The 16,491-nt window shown below is 35.2% G+C and overlaps 1 protein-coding gene across 1 annotated transcript in view; it reads left to right on the top strand.

Moving 5' to 3' along the window:
* The first annotated feature begins 6,185 nt into the window (after window positions 1-6,185).
* The window catches only part of LOC127875911 (ribosome biogenesis protein WDR12 homolog), a 34,389-nt gene continuing 24,083 nt past the window's right edge, over window positions 6,186-16,491 (top strand). Inside the window, exons 1-2 of the mRNA XM_052420664.1 lie at window positions 6,186-6,276; window positions 6,908-6,993. Of these exons, the coding sequence (XP_052276624.1) occupies window positions 6,227-6,276; window positions 6,908-6,993 (136 nt within the window). The 5' untranslated portion in view covers window positions 6,186-6,226. The remainder of the gene's footprint in view (window positions 6,277-6,907; window positions 6,994-16,491) is intronic.

Raw genomic sequence — 16,491 nt, 5'->3', positions numbered from 1 at the left:
AATACCGCTAAAAGTATTGAAAACAATGAGTATATCACCGAATTTCAGCAGAACATAAACACACATTTATATGTTTGCTGTTTTCCACATGGAAGCGATAGCCATTTAACAATGCACGTGTGCGCCCAAATGTGTATGAATACTTTTACGGAATCCACTCCTTTTGAACTTTTAAAACTGACAGTTTTTATCGTAAATAAAAGGTTGTCGCGCTGCAACTAATTTGGAAAAAATAAATCACATTGTGATTTGGAACACTTTAAAACTTTAATCAATAGATTTCGACAAAGCATATTGGCGGCATTTCCTTTGTCTGTATTTAATATACACAATGGGTGTCATCTCTAACATCTTTTTCGAACAGCTGTCCGTTTATTTGGATACAGACAGTAACACGCGATGGGATCGGATACACCACGACCAACTGCTAGAGGTCACAGTAAAAAGACCGAAGTATGGATCGTTGAAATGTCATCTCTGCCACTCCTGTAAATACAAAGATAAGTGATAACATATATTTTTGAAATTTTGAAATTGACGTTAGACATGTATAATTAAAGAGACAATTGTGATGTGCGATTGTCGTTGAGTTCCTATGGTAAGCAATACTGCTGTTGGTACGCAAAAAGACAACACTGTCCATTCGACTTGATTTATAGAGCTAGGACGTTTTAATGTTGTTGACGCTCTGTCTGTGTGTCTGTCTGCTCAAACTCTGGCAAGGCTCCTCAGTTTTACTGCGAGGGACACACTTTTTTGCCCGCTAGCGTAAACACTGACGCGGGTCGACGGTGCTGGTACAGCGAGTCCGAGTCGTCCGAGTAAGCGTAAGCAGTGTTAAAACGCCTTAGCTCTAAAAATCAAGTCTACTCGATAGCGTTTTCGTTCTGTTTTTCAACAGCAATACGGCTAACTAAAGGCAGTAACTAAGGTCTTACATCACCTTATCCTTTTTTTCAGTGCAGATGTTTAACGTTTACTCTGACATTTTCTTGCAAATGGACGTATTCTAATTTACCTACCGGTATATATGCTAATACGTGTTTATTTTATTTATCTGTTATCGCCCCTTAATATCATTGTTGGTTAAAATGATACTAAAGTGTATATTTTCAATAATGTTTTTTTTTATTTTCATTTCAGTTACAAATTCGTGTCAGATGGGACTCTTTCACGATTCGGTTCCACTGCTGGAGAAGGATGGCGCTTCGTTACGGATGCCATGAAGATTCTTCAATTTAGCCGGCGTTGGTGGTGCTGGTGGTGATGATGGTGGTGGTTATGGTTGTGATGGTGGTGGTGATGATGGTGGTGTTGATGGTGGTGGTGATATTGGAGATGATGGTGGTGGTGATGGTGGTGGTTTGGTGACGGTGGTTGTGATGGTGATGCTGATGGTGGTCGTGGTTATTATGATGCTGATGGTGGTGGCGATGGTGGTAGTGGTTGTGGAAATGATGATGTTGCTAGTGTTGGTAGTTATGGTGTTGGTGATGATGTTGGTAGTGAAGGTGGTTGTGAAGGTGATGGTTGTGGTGGTGACGGTGATGATGGTGTATGTAATGATCAACGCGGAAAATCAGTGTCCACTAGGTCGCTTCCGGGGGATAACTTTTGATTATCCGAAAGGTTTCCACAAAAGTTCATACCCACTCGCCGTGGATATAGCACACTATATGCTAAATAGGCTGTACGTAAGACCCCCCCCCCTGACGCTGACCCTCATTTAAATCCAGGGAAGAAACTATGTCAGCCCGACAAACAGCCGACGGGAGATCAGCGTGCACAAGTCGCTTCCAGGGGATAACTCTTATTTGTCCGAAACGGGCCCATTAAGGTGCATATCCACTTGCCGTATATATAGCGCGTAAAACGCTTTATAGGCTGTATCTACGTCCCCCTGAAGCCCACCCTAAATAAAACCCTGGGTCAAAACTAGGTCAGCCCGAAAGGTAGTCAACTGGGGATCAGCGTGCACTAGGTCAATACCGGTGATAACTCGTTTGTGTCCGAAAGGGTCCCTTACAGGTGCATACCCACTCGCCGTAGATATAGCGCATAATATGCTAAATAGGCTGTCAATACGTCCCCCGGGCACCAACCCTTATTATAACTTGGGCCGAAATAAGGTCAGCCCGATAGGCAGCTGACCGGAGATCTGCATTCGCTAGGTCGATTCCGGGGGAAAACTCTTGTTTGTCCGAAAAAAACAACACTTATAGATGCATACACACTCGTCCTCGATGTATCGCATAATGCGCTAAATAGGCTGTATGTACGTCCCCCTGATGACGACCCTTATTAAAAACCCGAGCCGAAACTAGGTCAGCCCGACACGCAGCCAACTGGAGATATGCTTGCAATAAGTCTATACCGCGGGATAACTCTTGTGTGTTCGAAGGGGGGCTCTTAAAAGTGCATACCCACTCGCCATGGTTAAAGCGCATAATACAATAAATAGGCAGCATGAACGTCCCTCTGACGCTGACCCTAATTAAACCCTTGAACCGAAAGTAGGTCAGTCCGACCGGCAACCGACGGGAGATCAGCGCAAACTTGGTCGATTGCGGTGGATACCTATTGTTTGTCCGAAAGGGGCCCTTAAAAATACATAGCCACTCGTCGTCGATCTATCGCATACTACGCTTAATAGGCTGTATCAACGCGTCCCTGACGCCGACCGTAATTAAAACGCCGCGCCGAAACTAGGTCAGCCCGACACGCTGCCGGCGGGAGATATTATTGCAATAGGTCGATGCCGGGGGATTACGCTTGTTTGTTCGAAGAGGGCCCTTAAAGGTGCATACCAACTCGTCGTCGATATATCGCATAATACGCTTAAAAGGCTTCATGTAAGTCCCCCTGATGCCGAACATAATTAAAACTCCGAGCCGAAAGAAGGTAATCACGACAGACAGCCGCCGGGAGATCAGCGTGCACTATGTCTCTTCCTCTTGTTTTCCAAAAGGGGCCCTTAAAGTTGCATATCGACTTGCCGTAGATATTGCGTAAGCTGCGCTTAATAGGCTTGATGAACGTCCTCCTGACGACAACCCTAACTAAAACCCTGGGCCGAAACTAAAACAGCCCGACAGGCAGCCGAAGGAAGATCAGCGTGCGCTATGTCACTTCCTTGGGATAACTCTTGTTTGTTCGAAAGGGGCACTTAACAGTTCATACAAACTGGTTGTGTAAATAATGCAAATGGCTTGCTAAATAGGCTTACACTTAATAATAGGATGAATGGTTCAACCTATTCAATAAGATTGCTAAAAAGCAAAATAGACTGCATGGGCTGAATGGGTTTTTAAATAGCCTAAATAGGATGTTTGTTTCAACCTATTTAATACACTTATTGAAAGGCTGCAAAATAAGCTATATATGCTAAATAGGATGTATTTTATAACAGACATGTACTAAACATGCTTACGTCGCTTAATAGGCGAAAACTACTGGTACATATGCTTTTAGGATTTATTTTTTCAAAAAATGTACCAAACCTCCTTAATAGGCTGAAAAGGCTGCTAAATAAACTCAATAGGCTAATTATCATGTATTTTCCAACCTTTGTACTGAACGTGTTAAATATACTAATTAGGCTAAAAGGGTGCTAAAAGGACTAAATAGGATTCATGATTCAACCTATGTACTCAACTTGCTAAAAAGGCTAGCATCACACACGTCGTAAAAGTTAATAAAAACGTGTTGAAAAGCGGTAATATCTGTTTGGATATCTATTTATTAACATAAATTTGTGTACAGTTATATTAACATCAAAAAATGTATTATTATTTTCAAGATTTCAGTAGAATATCGATCATTCAGCCATGTGCATCACCGTACAAATGACCATTTAATCAGTTAGTTATTAATATTATTTGGAACAGATTGTTCAGAATTAATCACGATTCTTTTTCTTTGCGAAAATTGTACACTTAACGTATCAGAATTAGCGTACTTTTACCTATCGGTATTTGATTTGCAGCGTGGCTACGACGCTGAAATTGAAATAATAATATCTGCCTCAACACGAACCTATTGTACTCAATGATATTATATGTTTATGAATATGAGTGCCTAAAATTCATTAAATATCCTCAATTTCTTATATAGATTTTATTCTTTGACATTAATTTTCCTTTTTTTTTTCTTTGTAATCTCAACATGGCTCTTCAAATTTTAGCCGAGGCAACTGCCTCGGTGTGCCTCAGCGTGGCTACGACGCTGTATTATATTGAAACGTTTCAAGAGGTTTTAGTTATATATGAGAACGAGATCGTATAATTTTGGCAATACAAGTGATAAGAGGAATATAAAGATTCAACAATAAAAAGGCTAAACGGAAAAAAAAACATGTGCTACGCTTAGTTTGTTTTACATTTAGTTATTTGGCAGAAACAGTATTAAAAGCATTATTTATATTTAATGAACTTTGACATTGATCACACTATCCTGTATGACATCTCAAGCAATGTATCAATATACATTTAGATACAAAGTTCCGCTCCCAATAACCCAATTCATAGTGATTGAGCACTTTTAAGAGTAGTTTTCTATATTTTGGAAAAGTGACCATGACAATAACCCAAACCACTCCATTTGCAATCCAAAATTGAAATAATATATATGTACGATACGATATCAAACAATATGATACGATACAAGAGCTTTATTTGATACAGAGTTACTAAGCAGAAATCAATTTATTACACTAAGAGTGAGTTTGACTTTGACCCACCCAATCCATATGTAATTTCAAGCAAGGTCATCATAGAAGTCATAAACACTCAACCGAAGTTATAACACACTCTTAATTGTTTGTAATTTGGATTTAAACATTAAATCCTATTGAAATTGTGTATTGTGTAAGGACAATGTCTCATCTTCGCAACCATGTACTTAATATGATCTATTATTCGCTCCTAAATGTTCGGATACTAGTATCATCGCCGGAAATTAACATGGAATATATTGACACACAAAAATGAAGACGAGCATTTGGTATCTCGTTAAATCAATGCTACCGTGCCAAATCTAGCGTTGAAAATTTGTCTATTGCTATAAGCAACACTAATTTTTTATGAATTAACTTTATTTGACGAAATATTTTACTAAATATTCGTTTCTTTTGAGTTTTAATAGTATTTAAACATATTTTTATATCTCAAATTTTAAATAGTTGAGTCAAAGGTACGTTTTGTGATAAGAGATTGTGTGACCTTTGATTACAATATTTAGCTCAATTTGTTTCACTTTTTGGTCGGAAACCATAAATAGTAATGTTGAACCAAAGACCTATAAAATGAATTATATAGGTCTTTGGTTGAACTAATTCCAATACGATGTTTTGTACAAAATGTTTTATTGTATGACCTTTCATTACAATAAATATATATGTTCTCGAGTTATGGGGAATAAACCTTTTGTTTTTTATCTTAAGTAGATGGGCAGATTTTGCACTGATGACTAATACAGCTCTAAATGTCGTACATTAAAGTAATATGTAAATGCAGTAAAAAAAATTACGCGCGCAACTAATAGCACACTGACAGTTCTTAAACATAATCTGTGAGTAAAATGTTATCAAGTCGTTAACACATTTTGAAAATATTCGTTATCAAAATTAGAAGAAAAAAACTGCGCTTAAGTTAAAATACTCATATATTCCATAAGAATTTGTTATTATGTGGCTAATGCTATGAATTTGTTGATCAATGGGTGACTTAAAATTAAAATACCGTGTCAAATAATTGAATTTATATCCATATGAGCATTTGTTTTCATTGACTTTATGAACAATTCTATTGTTTAATTTAGTAGATCTCTATAATGTTTACACGATAAAATAAATTATACTCCTCAGTCATTTTAATTCTTTCAAAAACGGATCAGGCATTTGAACAAACAAATTATTCAAAAAAAATACGAAACCAATAAATGTCGTTTGTGGAATATAGCTTAATTTAACAAAATTGTACATTCTCATTAATTGTCTAAGTATTGAATGTAAAGCGTTTGACGAAAAGATTAGGAATGTATTTCTTTCTATATGCATAAAGGGAATTAAATTAAACAATATAGTTATAGGCATCATCGAGCCAAATTTGTTAACCGGTATATGACGTACTCGTTCTACCTTTCATGTTGTGACGATCAATGGTTAATCTGATAGGATTTTTAACGGCTCGGAACCAGCTCATGGATTGAGTGGTATGTAACCTTAAAAATGGAGGATGCTTCACATGTGCAAGTTAAATTTTTTACCAAGCAGTCTAAGTAAGGGTTTCTTTCACATCTTTTCAATTTCATGAATGTATTCGCTTACATTTTTTAACAAAATGCGTATAATGGTTGATACGTTATGTTGTACATTCATCTTTTAATGAAACTAACGTCACCGCGTCAGCGTCACCAGTTTCGGAAGTTCTTTTGTTTCGGACATTGTTTACAAATTACAGACTTAACACAGTTACACTGCACAGAAATAATATCCGAAATCTGCATGCATTTGTCAACAAGTTTCCAGCAAAAAAGCAAAATCATATTTAGATTTTGTCATTAGTTTTCAGCACAATGATTGAAGTCATTAATTGTGTTTGTTGGTGTATTTTTTCTTGATAATATGAGTGTGCATATGATATGGTCACTTCAAAAAATACATTTTGCAAAATTAAGTTAACCCATCATTAATGCAATAAAATATCAGCATAAAATCTATAACCATGTTCACAGCTTAACCACCTAATTGCAATACTTTTTTGAGGACTGCTGCAATTCATTTGGGCTGTAAGAATTGCCTTGGGCTATCTTCAACAGTCTTCATGTACTGATTAGAGCAATCATTTTGAAATTGTATGTTTGTTGTTTCTCATGTTTCTTTTTGTTCAATGTGCTCTCCTGTGAACAGGTACTCTGTACCAGACACACCATATTCTGTACCAGTAACCGTCAATGCTGCTGAACTGAGCTCCCTCATCAATGGCATATTGAAAGGTAACATAACTGTTAACATTTTTACATGATTCAGACATGAAAACTTTGCAGAACTGATAATCTTAATCAGCGTTTTTTTCCCTTCTTTAACTAGTACCGGGAAACAGTACCTTTCCCAAACCCTACCGGAGGCTTCCCAATTTTAGCACCCAGGGCTTAACACTAAGACATGTCCGAACGACATTCACTGCCTGTACCTAGGTCCAGGCTAGCCAATGTCCCAGGAACATGCCCGATCGGTCGTGTGTATTTTGGGCGGGATGTGTTCTATATCAATAAACTGCGTTTTAAATAAGCTTCTCAAAGATGCAAAAATCCTTAATACAGTATGATCAGATGACAATTAAATTAAATCCCAGAGTGAAGTCGAGGACAACAAACGGATCGTAACTGGAAATAGATTTGGAACCCCTTGATTGCAATCAAAAAGAGGCCGACAATTCAGAAAATCCCCGGCGGTTTTCCTGGTAAAACACGTCAGTACCTATTTTTAAACGGTATTCCGCTAGATACGGTTCAATGAAGTGACGTGTTTTCTCGATTAAAATACATTTTAAACTAAAAGCCGGGATTGCCCTGATCGTCCGTGATCGATGAAGGTAGAAAACTCGACATTAACACAAAGTTACTGTAAAATTATTAGTTATTTATCAATTTTAAATCATTTTAAATTGTTTGATAGATTAGAAGTGTTTGACAACAGTGTCCGACAAATTTCTTATTTTTCAGGTAGCCCACTGGGCTACCAATGAAAATATTTGGTAGCCCATAAAATTTTCCTACAAAATGATAAGAGGCAGGTTTTCATCTTTATTTTATTTCTTCATTTACATATACATAATATGTATACATACATATACATAAAACAGCAAGTAGTCTGATGTACACAATCAATATCGTAAATTAATGTTACAGTACAGGCACCGTGTACTTAAATGTAAATGTACCAAAGAAAATCATATACTACATGTAGATATTACATGTATGTGCACATGTATGTGTACTTAAATTCGGACAGCACGTTAAGTCGTAAACGTAAATAAAGCGTTTAGCTGATCAATACGATTGACTCGTATAATGTTAATCAATGCAATTGCTCTTTTTAACAACAAAAACCGAGTTTCAAGAAATCAAGAGTATTAAATCATTTATTTACTTGTGTCCGACTTTAAGTTCTGTCCGAATTTACGTATTGCATCCGTTTGTTACGACACTTGTGTGCAGTCAGTATAAAATACAACAATTGTTTCAATAATGAAGGAACTGATACAGCGTAACAGTAACGATACAGCGTGTTGACATGATATTTTATTAAGAGAAAATGCCAATGCCAAATAATTTGCGAGATACCCCGGTACTTTAGTTGAAATTCACAACGAAACTATTAATGGAAATTAAATGATCTCAATGTTGTACCCGCTACGAAATTTTTATATACAAATAAATACACCACGCCAATTTTCGCGCGCTTTTTATCAGGACAAAGAAATTCATTTCTTAAATGTAGAATTTTGTAACCTAAAATAGCTGTACACAACGCGTGCAGACCGTGGCAGGTTATTTACGCATGTTGCAATACAACGGTCCTGATTGGGAGCTTATTTCATCATATCTTTAAATAGAACCATATGCCGAAATTCATTTGACACTTTAGAAAATTTCAAACGTTTGTGTTTATGACTATTATCCTCTATATTACCCACCCATAATTTGGTTAAAAAATATAAATCGGGCATATACGGGATTATTGATTATCAGTTGAATAATCCAATTATTAATTGACAATGCAAACTAATTAGCAGGTGTTAACCGCGTTTACAAAGTTGTCATTAATATTCATTTTCGGTTTCGTTACCGTTTTGAAGAATCCGCTTAAAGCCTTTTGTTTTGATTTATTTAATGTTTGGCGTCCTTGGATATTTAACGACATCAAAAACGTTGTCGCTATTACTTATTGTTGCGGTTAACAAAGAATTCCAAAATGCGAAATGATGTTGCATCATGTGCGCCAACTATCCAACGGGCTCTCATTATATTATTAGCAGACGACAAATGTTGATTCTGATTGGATGATTAAAATACACTGTTACTGTTTAAGACATTACCGCAAGTGATCGGTGACTGATTAGATAATTGATTGCACTTTGTTATCGGATTATAAGCAATACACAGTGTACAAACACATGGTCAGCGTGTTTATTCTACGTATGTCTGTCAATAAACCAGGCTACCGCTCTTATAGATTTATAGTAGCCCGGCGGGCGTCTGCTGGAAAATTTCAGTAGCCCGATGAAAAATTTCGGTAGCCCCCGGGCTCCGGGCAATGGATTTGTCGGACACTGGACAATCTTTTTTACGCAATTCAATTAGCAAAACCAATATTAATGGTCGATCCCGGCTTTTAGTAGAGAGTTAACCGTGTACAGTTGTTACGACTACCGTAACAGGTTATTTTGCGACACCTAAGATTCACTTACCGTTTGTTGTCAGACGGCAACCGCGGCAATCTATGTAAAAAAAGTTTTAACGTTTCATGTCGTTGTTTAATTTGGCTTTACGGGTGGGGATGGGGGTTCCTCGGATAAGAAAAGAAAAGGGTACGAGGAAAGTAAGAGAAAGTATTAGGGGAAAAAACAAGGAAATTTCCCCGAAATGGCGTGAAGATTACAAATCGATGTCTTAAGTAGTTGAATATTGAATTCATTAGCATTAGTAAGGCAAGCTAATAAGAATGATTTAATCATAATTGCACATCTCCACACACAAGAAAATACAAGTTGAATGATAAATATAAAGGTTTTGATAATACTAGGGTCAGGGCACATGAAAGATTGGTCAGGGCTAGTAGGTTCTGCATTTACTAGCCCGAATGGGCTAGTTGAAAAAAAAAGTTAGTGTTTAGCCCTGGCACCGGAGCTTGACCTTTCCCAATCTCCATATCTACCGTTCCCAATGATCCTAGGTGCCGTTCCCAATCGCCAGTGCCTTTTATTTTCGCTGGAAATATCTTTTGAAATCGTCGAGCCTTTCATTTTGGGTCATTTATTTTTGCCGGACATCGTTGAGTAAAAAGTAAACAAAACTTTTCAAAGGGGCGCAACTCTAACATTTCTGTAAAATGTGACTGGATTACATTACCGCGACGAATTTTCCCGTGAAAGAATTCCATCGTAAAGACCAATCTTCCTTACATCAATAAACTTTTTCAACACTAATTTTTGTTGACATTTAAAGAAACGTTACCGTATTGAGTTGAATGCTCATTTTACTTAAGATCTATGTATAGTTTTTTAAGTGTCAAATCCGGACAGAAACTATTCGGATACGGATGTAAACAAATAAAAGTTTAACATAAACTTACAAATAATGAGACATGTTTGTAAAATACTATAGTTATTTACAACATATACATTAGCATTTTATGGCAGATGATCGTAATATCTTATTTGATGATTTGAAAAAAAATCAAAACAAAATATAAGACTAACCTTTGAAAATAGTTGTTAAAGCATTCCACTCTAAAAACTCATTTTGGTTATGTGTGGCTATTCTCACTGTCTATTGTTGAAAGATTTCAAACCAGTCAAAGTTCTGTTGTTGTTGTTTTTGTTTTGTTTTTTTAAGTTTTTAATTTAACTCACAAAAAACATTGCAGGGCTTGTGAGACTTTTAAGGGCTAAAACATTATGAGTATGCCTATCACTAGAAGATATTTTTTTCCATTTACAGGCACATTCCTACTGAAATGGCAATAACACAATTTTCACATGACATGATATGATTATCAAAATATCATCACTAGTAGTTTTTCTGTTAAAACCTAGAGCTTAAAATGCTTTGTGATGCAGAATATAGCCCCTAATGATAGATGAGATGCATTTTAAAGATTCCTAATTCATCAATTTTGCGAATCAAATTTTTCTCAATTCATTGATTTCGCGACTTGTTTTTTTCCCAATTTAAAGATTTCACAACTCGAAAAATTCCCAATTGTAGGTTTACAGGTACCTTTCCCCTTTGGGAAATAAAAACGCTGTTAATACTTTTGTTTAAATTGACCTTGACTGTTTATATAAATGTGTGTATTCATTTCTAAATCAATAATACAAACTAGACTCAATATGTTTTTATTTTGGGATGGTTTTCATTAAAGCTCACATTCATCAGTTAAACTTTACACTAAGCATCCTGGTTTCATAAAGTTGCGAATATTAACAATACGTTATTTAATTCAATTGAAAATACAAATGAATGTTAAATTAACATTTTTTATAAAATGAATAGCAATTATCTGTAATCATAAAATTGATTATAAAGAGAAAATGTCAGTAAAGCCAACGCAACAAAAAAGTCACATGACGTTTCACTATTAACATTACGTAATAGTCGCAACAAAGCAGTGCAACACATTTATGCACCATCATAGCGACATAAAAAAGATTCAGTCTTACTGTGTCTTCTTTGATTAACTACAATGTATCAACTTAATTTTTGACTAACACTGTCTTGACATTTCATTTGGATTTTGTTGGGCATTTGCACAAAATTTCATTTCCCCAGATTGAAAATGTATGCTTTTTGTTAACTAATCAATGTTTATTTGATTTTATGAAGACAAATAAAACTGTCCTTATAATGCAACAATTTATTTCAATGTGAATAAATAACAAAAATTTTTAAGCGTTAAAAAGCAAAATACGATTTTGGAATGTATTGAAGTTTGTAATAAAATGCTTTTAATTTGATAAATGTAAACATTGAAACTCTAAGCTCCAGTAAAAACCAAGAATTTGTTTTTAAAAAATAATCAGGGTTCCCGCTGTCGATCGCCATTGGCGCCAATTGCGACAAAATAAAAAATCTGGCGACAAAATTTCGTAAATGGCGATTTTAAAAAAATCGGCATTTTTCTGCGTTCATATTTTCTTAAAATGACAATAGACCAATTCATTGTTATTGTTTTGATTCCGAATTTTCGCGCATGCGCGATGCGCTGGTAGGCAAAAGCACTGGGTACAGTTACGATAAACATTATGTCGTATAGATAACGGCACGTGTTTAGTCAATATATCGTAAACATTAACAACAACATCATAACACCTAAATACTATTAAAGATATTGCATTTTTAATGTCAATATTGTTTAATTAATACATGTATTCTTATCTATAAAAAAAATTATATACTCGTTAGTCATTAGCATCAAGGTAAAGGTGGTCTGAAGACTAAACACCGACAATTTCATAAAACAAAGCTATGCATTAGCCGTTTATTTCTTGCAGAAGGACATCAAAAATTACAAAAAACAATAATGCATCACATTATATAATTATAATTATCAATTTTATGAGTATGAAAGTGTGATAAAAAAATATGAGTGAAAGAAAAGGGGTGCATTAAATCTGACATACCGGTACAACAAATCCCTATTAAAAGCGAAGTGCATGACAGTATTTAAATGTTATGATCATTTTCTTTTAAATTGGATGATTTGTTTTTAAGGTGAATAACACTATAGATGAATCGTAACATACAACTGAAAAACACAACTTCACATGATGCAAATTAACCTGTGAATTCATGTATATTGAAATTTCTTTACTTGTGTATATGAGTGACAAATATCTTACATTTTATAATATATATCTATATTGCTTTTTATTTTTCGTAAATATTATTTACCCCGGTAGTCATACGTAATTTCTTGTTTTCATGATGTCGTTTGTGCATGGCCGTAACATTCAATCTTCAAACGGAATGACGTAGTTTTAATTAATCGGTACCCGCTAAATACGTTTAATGATTATACGTACATTTACCAATTATTAAATACGTTTTGTTATAAATTAACGGTAATCGGGCTAGTATCTTCCCAGCGTACATTTTCTGTTAATATATACTGGACAAATTACTTTATTTTTTTTTTACGATATGTAGCATATATAATTGAACAGTTGAACTTTGGCGGTATATTACTCAACCCCAAATAACTGCTCAATACTACTAGAAAGAGAAGACATGGTGGTATCATCAATTGTGTTTAATGACCAGACTTTCATATACCACCTGTGGTCAGGGACCTAATGTTTGTATAGGTCCCTGCTGTAGTTTATGACACTTTGCTGTTAGTTAAGTAGGGACAATATCTGATCAAAACGAGATAATCGGCTTGTGCCGAACAAAGGGGGCAATTAAACACCGAAATACAAAGGCTAACACGATTTTAAGATTGATGCAAACAATCAAATCAAACCAATTAAATTAAATTAATTTATTTAATGTGTCAAAGTGTTAGTTTTCCTAGACAGACAGACAAGACTTTTTTTTAGTAATTTCCTTTTTTATTTCCATCGTCAACATAATATATTTTGTATAAAACGTATTATGTTTAAAAATACACAAAAGTAGTATATATGTTGTCTTTTTTCCCGATATTAGTTATGGTACATAGCATCTATAAAGACTATGGATGGTGTGAAAAATACGTTTAAAACAGTTTCAATTTCGATATATATTTTATTATATTATATATATAATATATATATACAAGGGAAAACGTGTATATATGTTGCTTTAAGGTAGGTGAAACTTTGTCACAAAGTATATTTACATTTTTTTTAGGGTAGGTGTACCCATTGAGCATAAAAAGCGCACAACGAAGATAAAATATATGTAATTTATTTTGTGTAGTCGCGATTAATTCCTCTTGTTAAATTATATTATTAAAAGGACACAAGAAAATCTATTTATGGTGTGTTTTTTTTTCCTGTTTGCATTTAATAATAAAATATTTTGCCAATAATACTAACAAGTTTATAATGTGTGCATTGATGTAATCAGCTATGGTCAGATTACAGAATGATATAATTGCAAAATTTAGTTCAATGTTTTGGAAGACTTTTTTTAGTTGACTTGCACAATGTACCTCGTCAACATCACAGTCATGTGGTTGATATTGATACGCGCCAGAAAACACATTTTAACAAACACGAGTATTAATAAATCATATGTATATTGGGGTACATAAGATGAACAATTGGTAAATTACGTTATACGATTTAACAAATTTGATCTGATACTCAAAGATTCCTTAACACATAAACAACGTGTTATTAGTTCAGACCCTGTTCTTTAGTTGCAGCAATTGTACATACTTAATAACAGATGGATTATGGACTATCATAGTGGTAAGTTAATATATGCTGTGTGCATGGAATCGATCTATTTATTGTTTGTTTTCATTCTTATTTGTTTGAGTACAGTACAACAACTTTTGGGATGTTTAAATCTAAAATCTAAAAATGATCGTATACATATCAAAATATATTAAATAATGTATTTAATATACATATAAAGCGTGACAATAAATATCATGCTCGATATCTCCCCTTTGATCGTGTCTTTGTTTTGCCTACCAGAGTGGCACGGATAAAAACACGCAGGTGCGCGTGACGTCACGCGTGAATTGGTCTATAGACGCTGTGTTTACCAGCCGCTTTACGGCAGTCGTAATACTATAGATTTCCATGGTGTAAGCGATACAGCTGTAATCAATGGAGCGTGGTGCTGACTGCCGACTACCGCAAAGTGGCATGTTATGGTGATAATTGCGATTATCTGGGGTGTTGTTGCAAGTTATCTTAATTGGTCGGCAGTTTTATTGCTTCAGAGATAAGGCACTATTGAAATATACCGACTTTGCGCTTAAATGTGAAGTGTTTGTCACAGTGTTCGAAGCAGATTTAAGACCGTTAAATTGACAACAATGACAATCAAAAAGGTAAGTACAGTTCGTTGCCCTGTTCCGACGTTTCACCGGTTCCGATGGAGTCCGAATGTTTTTCCGATAAATAGCGGCGGCCACAAATCGAAAGTGGTTTAGTTTTATTCGCACACGTGCCATTGTTGAACAAGCAGTACATGATCTATGAAATCTTTATCCTAGGTAACAAAATCCCAACATACTTTATGGCAGGTTTACTTGTTTTTACTTGGTGGAGAATCGGGAAAATGGCGTTTTGAATAATGAGTTTCATGTCAAATTTTTCTTAGGCATGGCAGGTAAAATTTTATAGTGCAGAAGTTATTGCACAGGTACAGACAACATATGTTAAAACTATGATGTTAATCAATATATGTTCTCTGAATGAAATTATAACAAAAATAAATGGATAACTTTTGACCAGTTCCGGTGGATTTGACGTTTAATTGAGTGATGGGTGTCCTTAGGGGCAATTAGCAAATTCCTGCAATTTTACAATTTATGATCAATTTACAACTCTTGTTTTGTTGTATTGTCAGTTGCTCAGACTCCAGTAATATTTCAGTAACCTATCTATGTTCGTCTGTCTGTCTGTCCATATTTTGATATGAAAGAGATTATTAAAATATTTCCAACACATGGCGGTATATATGTTGATATAGACTCCTAGTATGGCCCAAACAATAAATATTAACTGTAAGCAGGCATTAACATCCGATATCACCATGCTTTTTTAAATCATTTTCTGTTTCTCTTTTATTAAATTTATTCTTTTTTTTTCAACAGGAACATGGGAAAATTTAGGCTTTCTAGCAGTGGGTCAGACTGCAGGACTCCATGTAAATGTAAATGCAGTTCCCGGAAGCTCTCTTTCTCTCTCTCTCTATCTATGGCATCAGAGATGATATTAAAGTCATTCTCTGCACAGGTGATGATGTAGTCACATGGAATGACCACACCCACACCTGTTGCTTCTGGGGCTTGCCAGGGTGCAAAGCTAGGGCAGGGCTCTCCAGTGGCTAAAGCGGTGATTTTACCCTCCAATTCAATGATTTTTCTGAATGCACCAGCTAGTCCTCTTGGCACATGGCCTATGGGCAATCCTGCAATGTCACACTATCTTAAGAAACGACTTTGGTCTGTTACATTCTGTCTCATTTCTGGAGGAAAGTCCTCAATAGGTGGAATCCACACTAATGCTGCATTTTCATCGTGCAAATTTGTATATTCTAAGTCCACATTTAACTCGGTATGCATTGGAGGCCTTATTTTAAATTGGTGATAGCCTTTTATAACGCTGTCTTTAATTTTGTAACTAAACATGGTGCCAGTTCCCCAATAGTTGTGCAAATATTATTTCTGCAGTATATTAAGACGTTTTGCATTCCCCTAATGTAACTCTTTTAGTGATTTTTAAGGGTTAGTAAAAATAACGGTGAGCCGTCGGAACTGAAAAGAGGCACCGGAACAGGGCAACATAGTGCGATGTAAACATCAATAAATATGAGAAAAAATACTTTGAACTTCATGTAAATCTTTTGTGATAATTTAGGCAAGTAATTGGTCGACATATCCCAGCATAAACATTCTTTATCATTGAATGTTTTGATACAATTTGACCTGTCGATGTCAAAATCCCGTCGGAACAGGGCAACGAACTGTATCGATTGTTTTTAGAAAAATCGGTGTAATTATAGAAAATAGTAAAACATTTTACATCTATTGGTTCTATTTAA

The sequence above is a fragment of the Dreissena polymorpha genome, chromosome 4, assembly GCF_020536995.1.
Source record: "Dreissena polymorpha isolate Duluth1 chromosome 4, UMN_Dpol_1.0, whole genome shotgun sequence".
In the NCBI taxonomy this organism is placed as follows: domain Eukaryota; kingdom Metazoa; phylum Mollusca; class Bivalvia; order Myida; family Dreissenidae; genus Dreissena; species Dreissena polymorpha.
The sequence above is the reverse complement of the archived record's forward strand: the minus strand, read 5'-3'. Positions and strand labels throughout refer to the sequence as shown.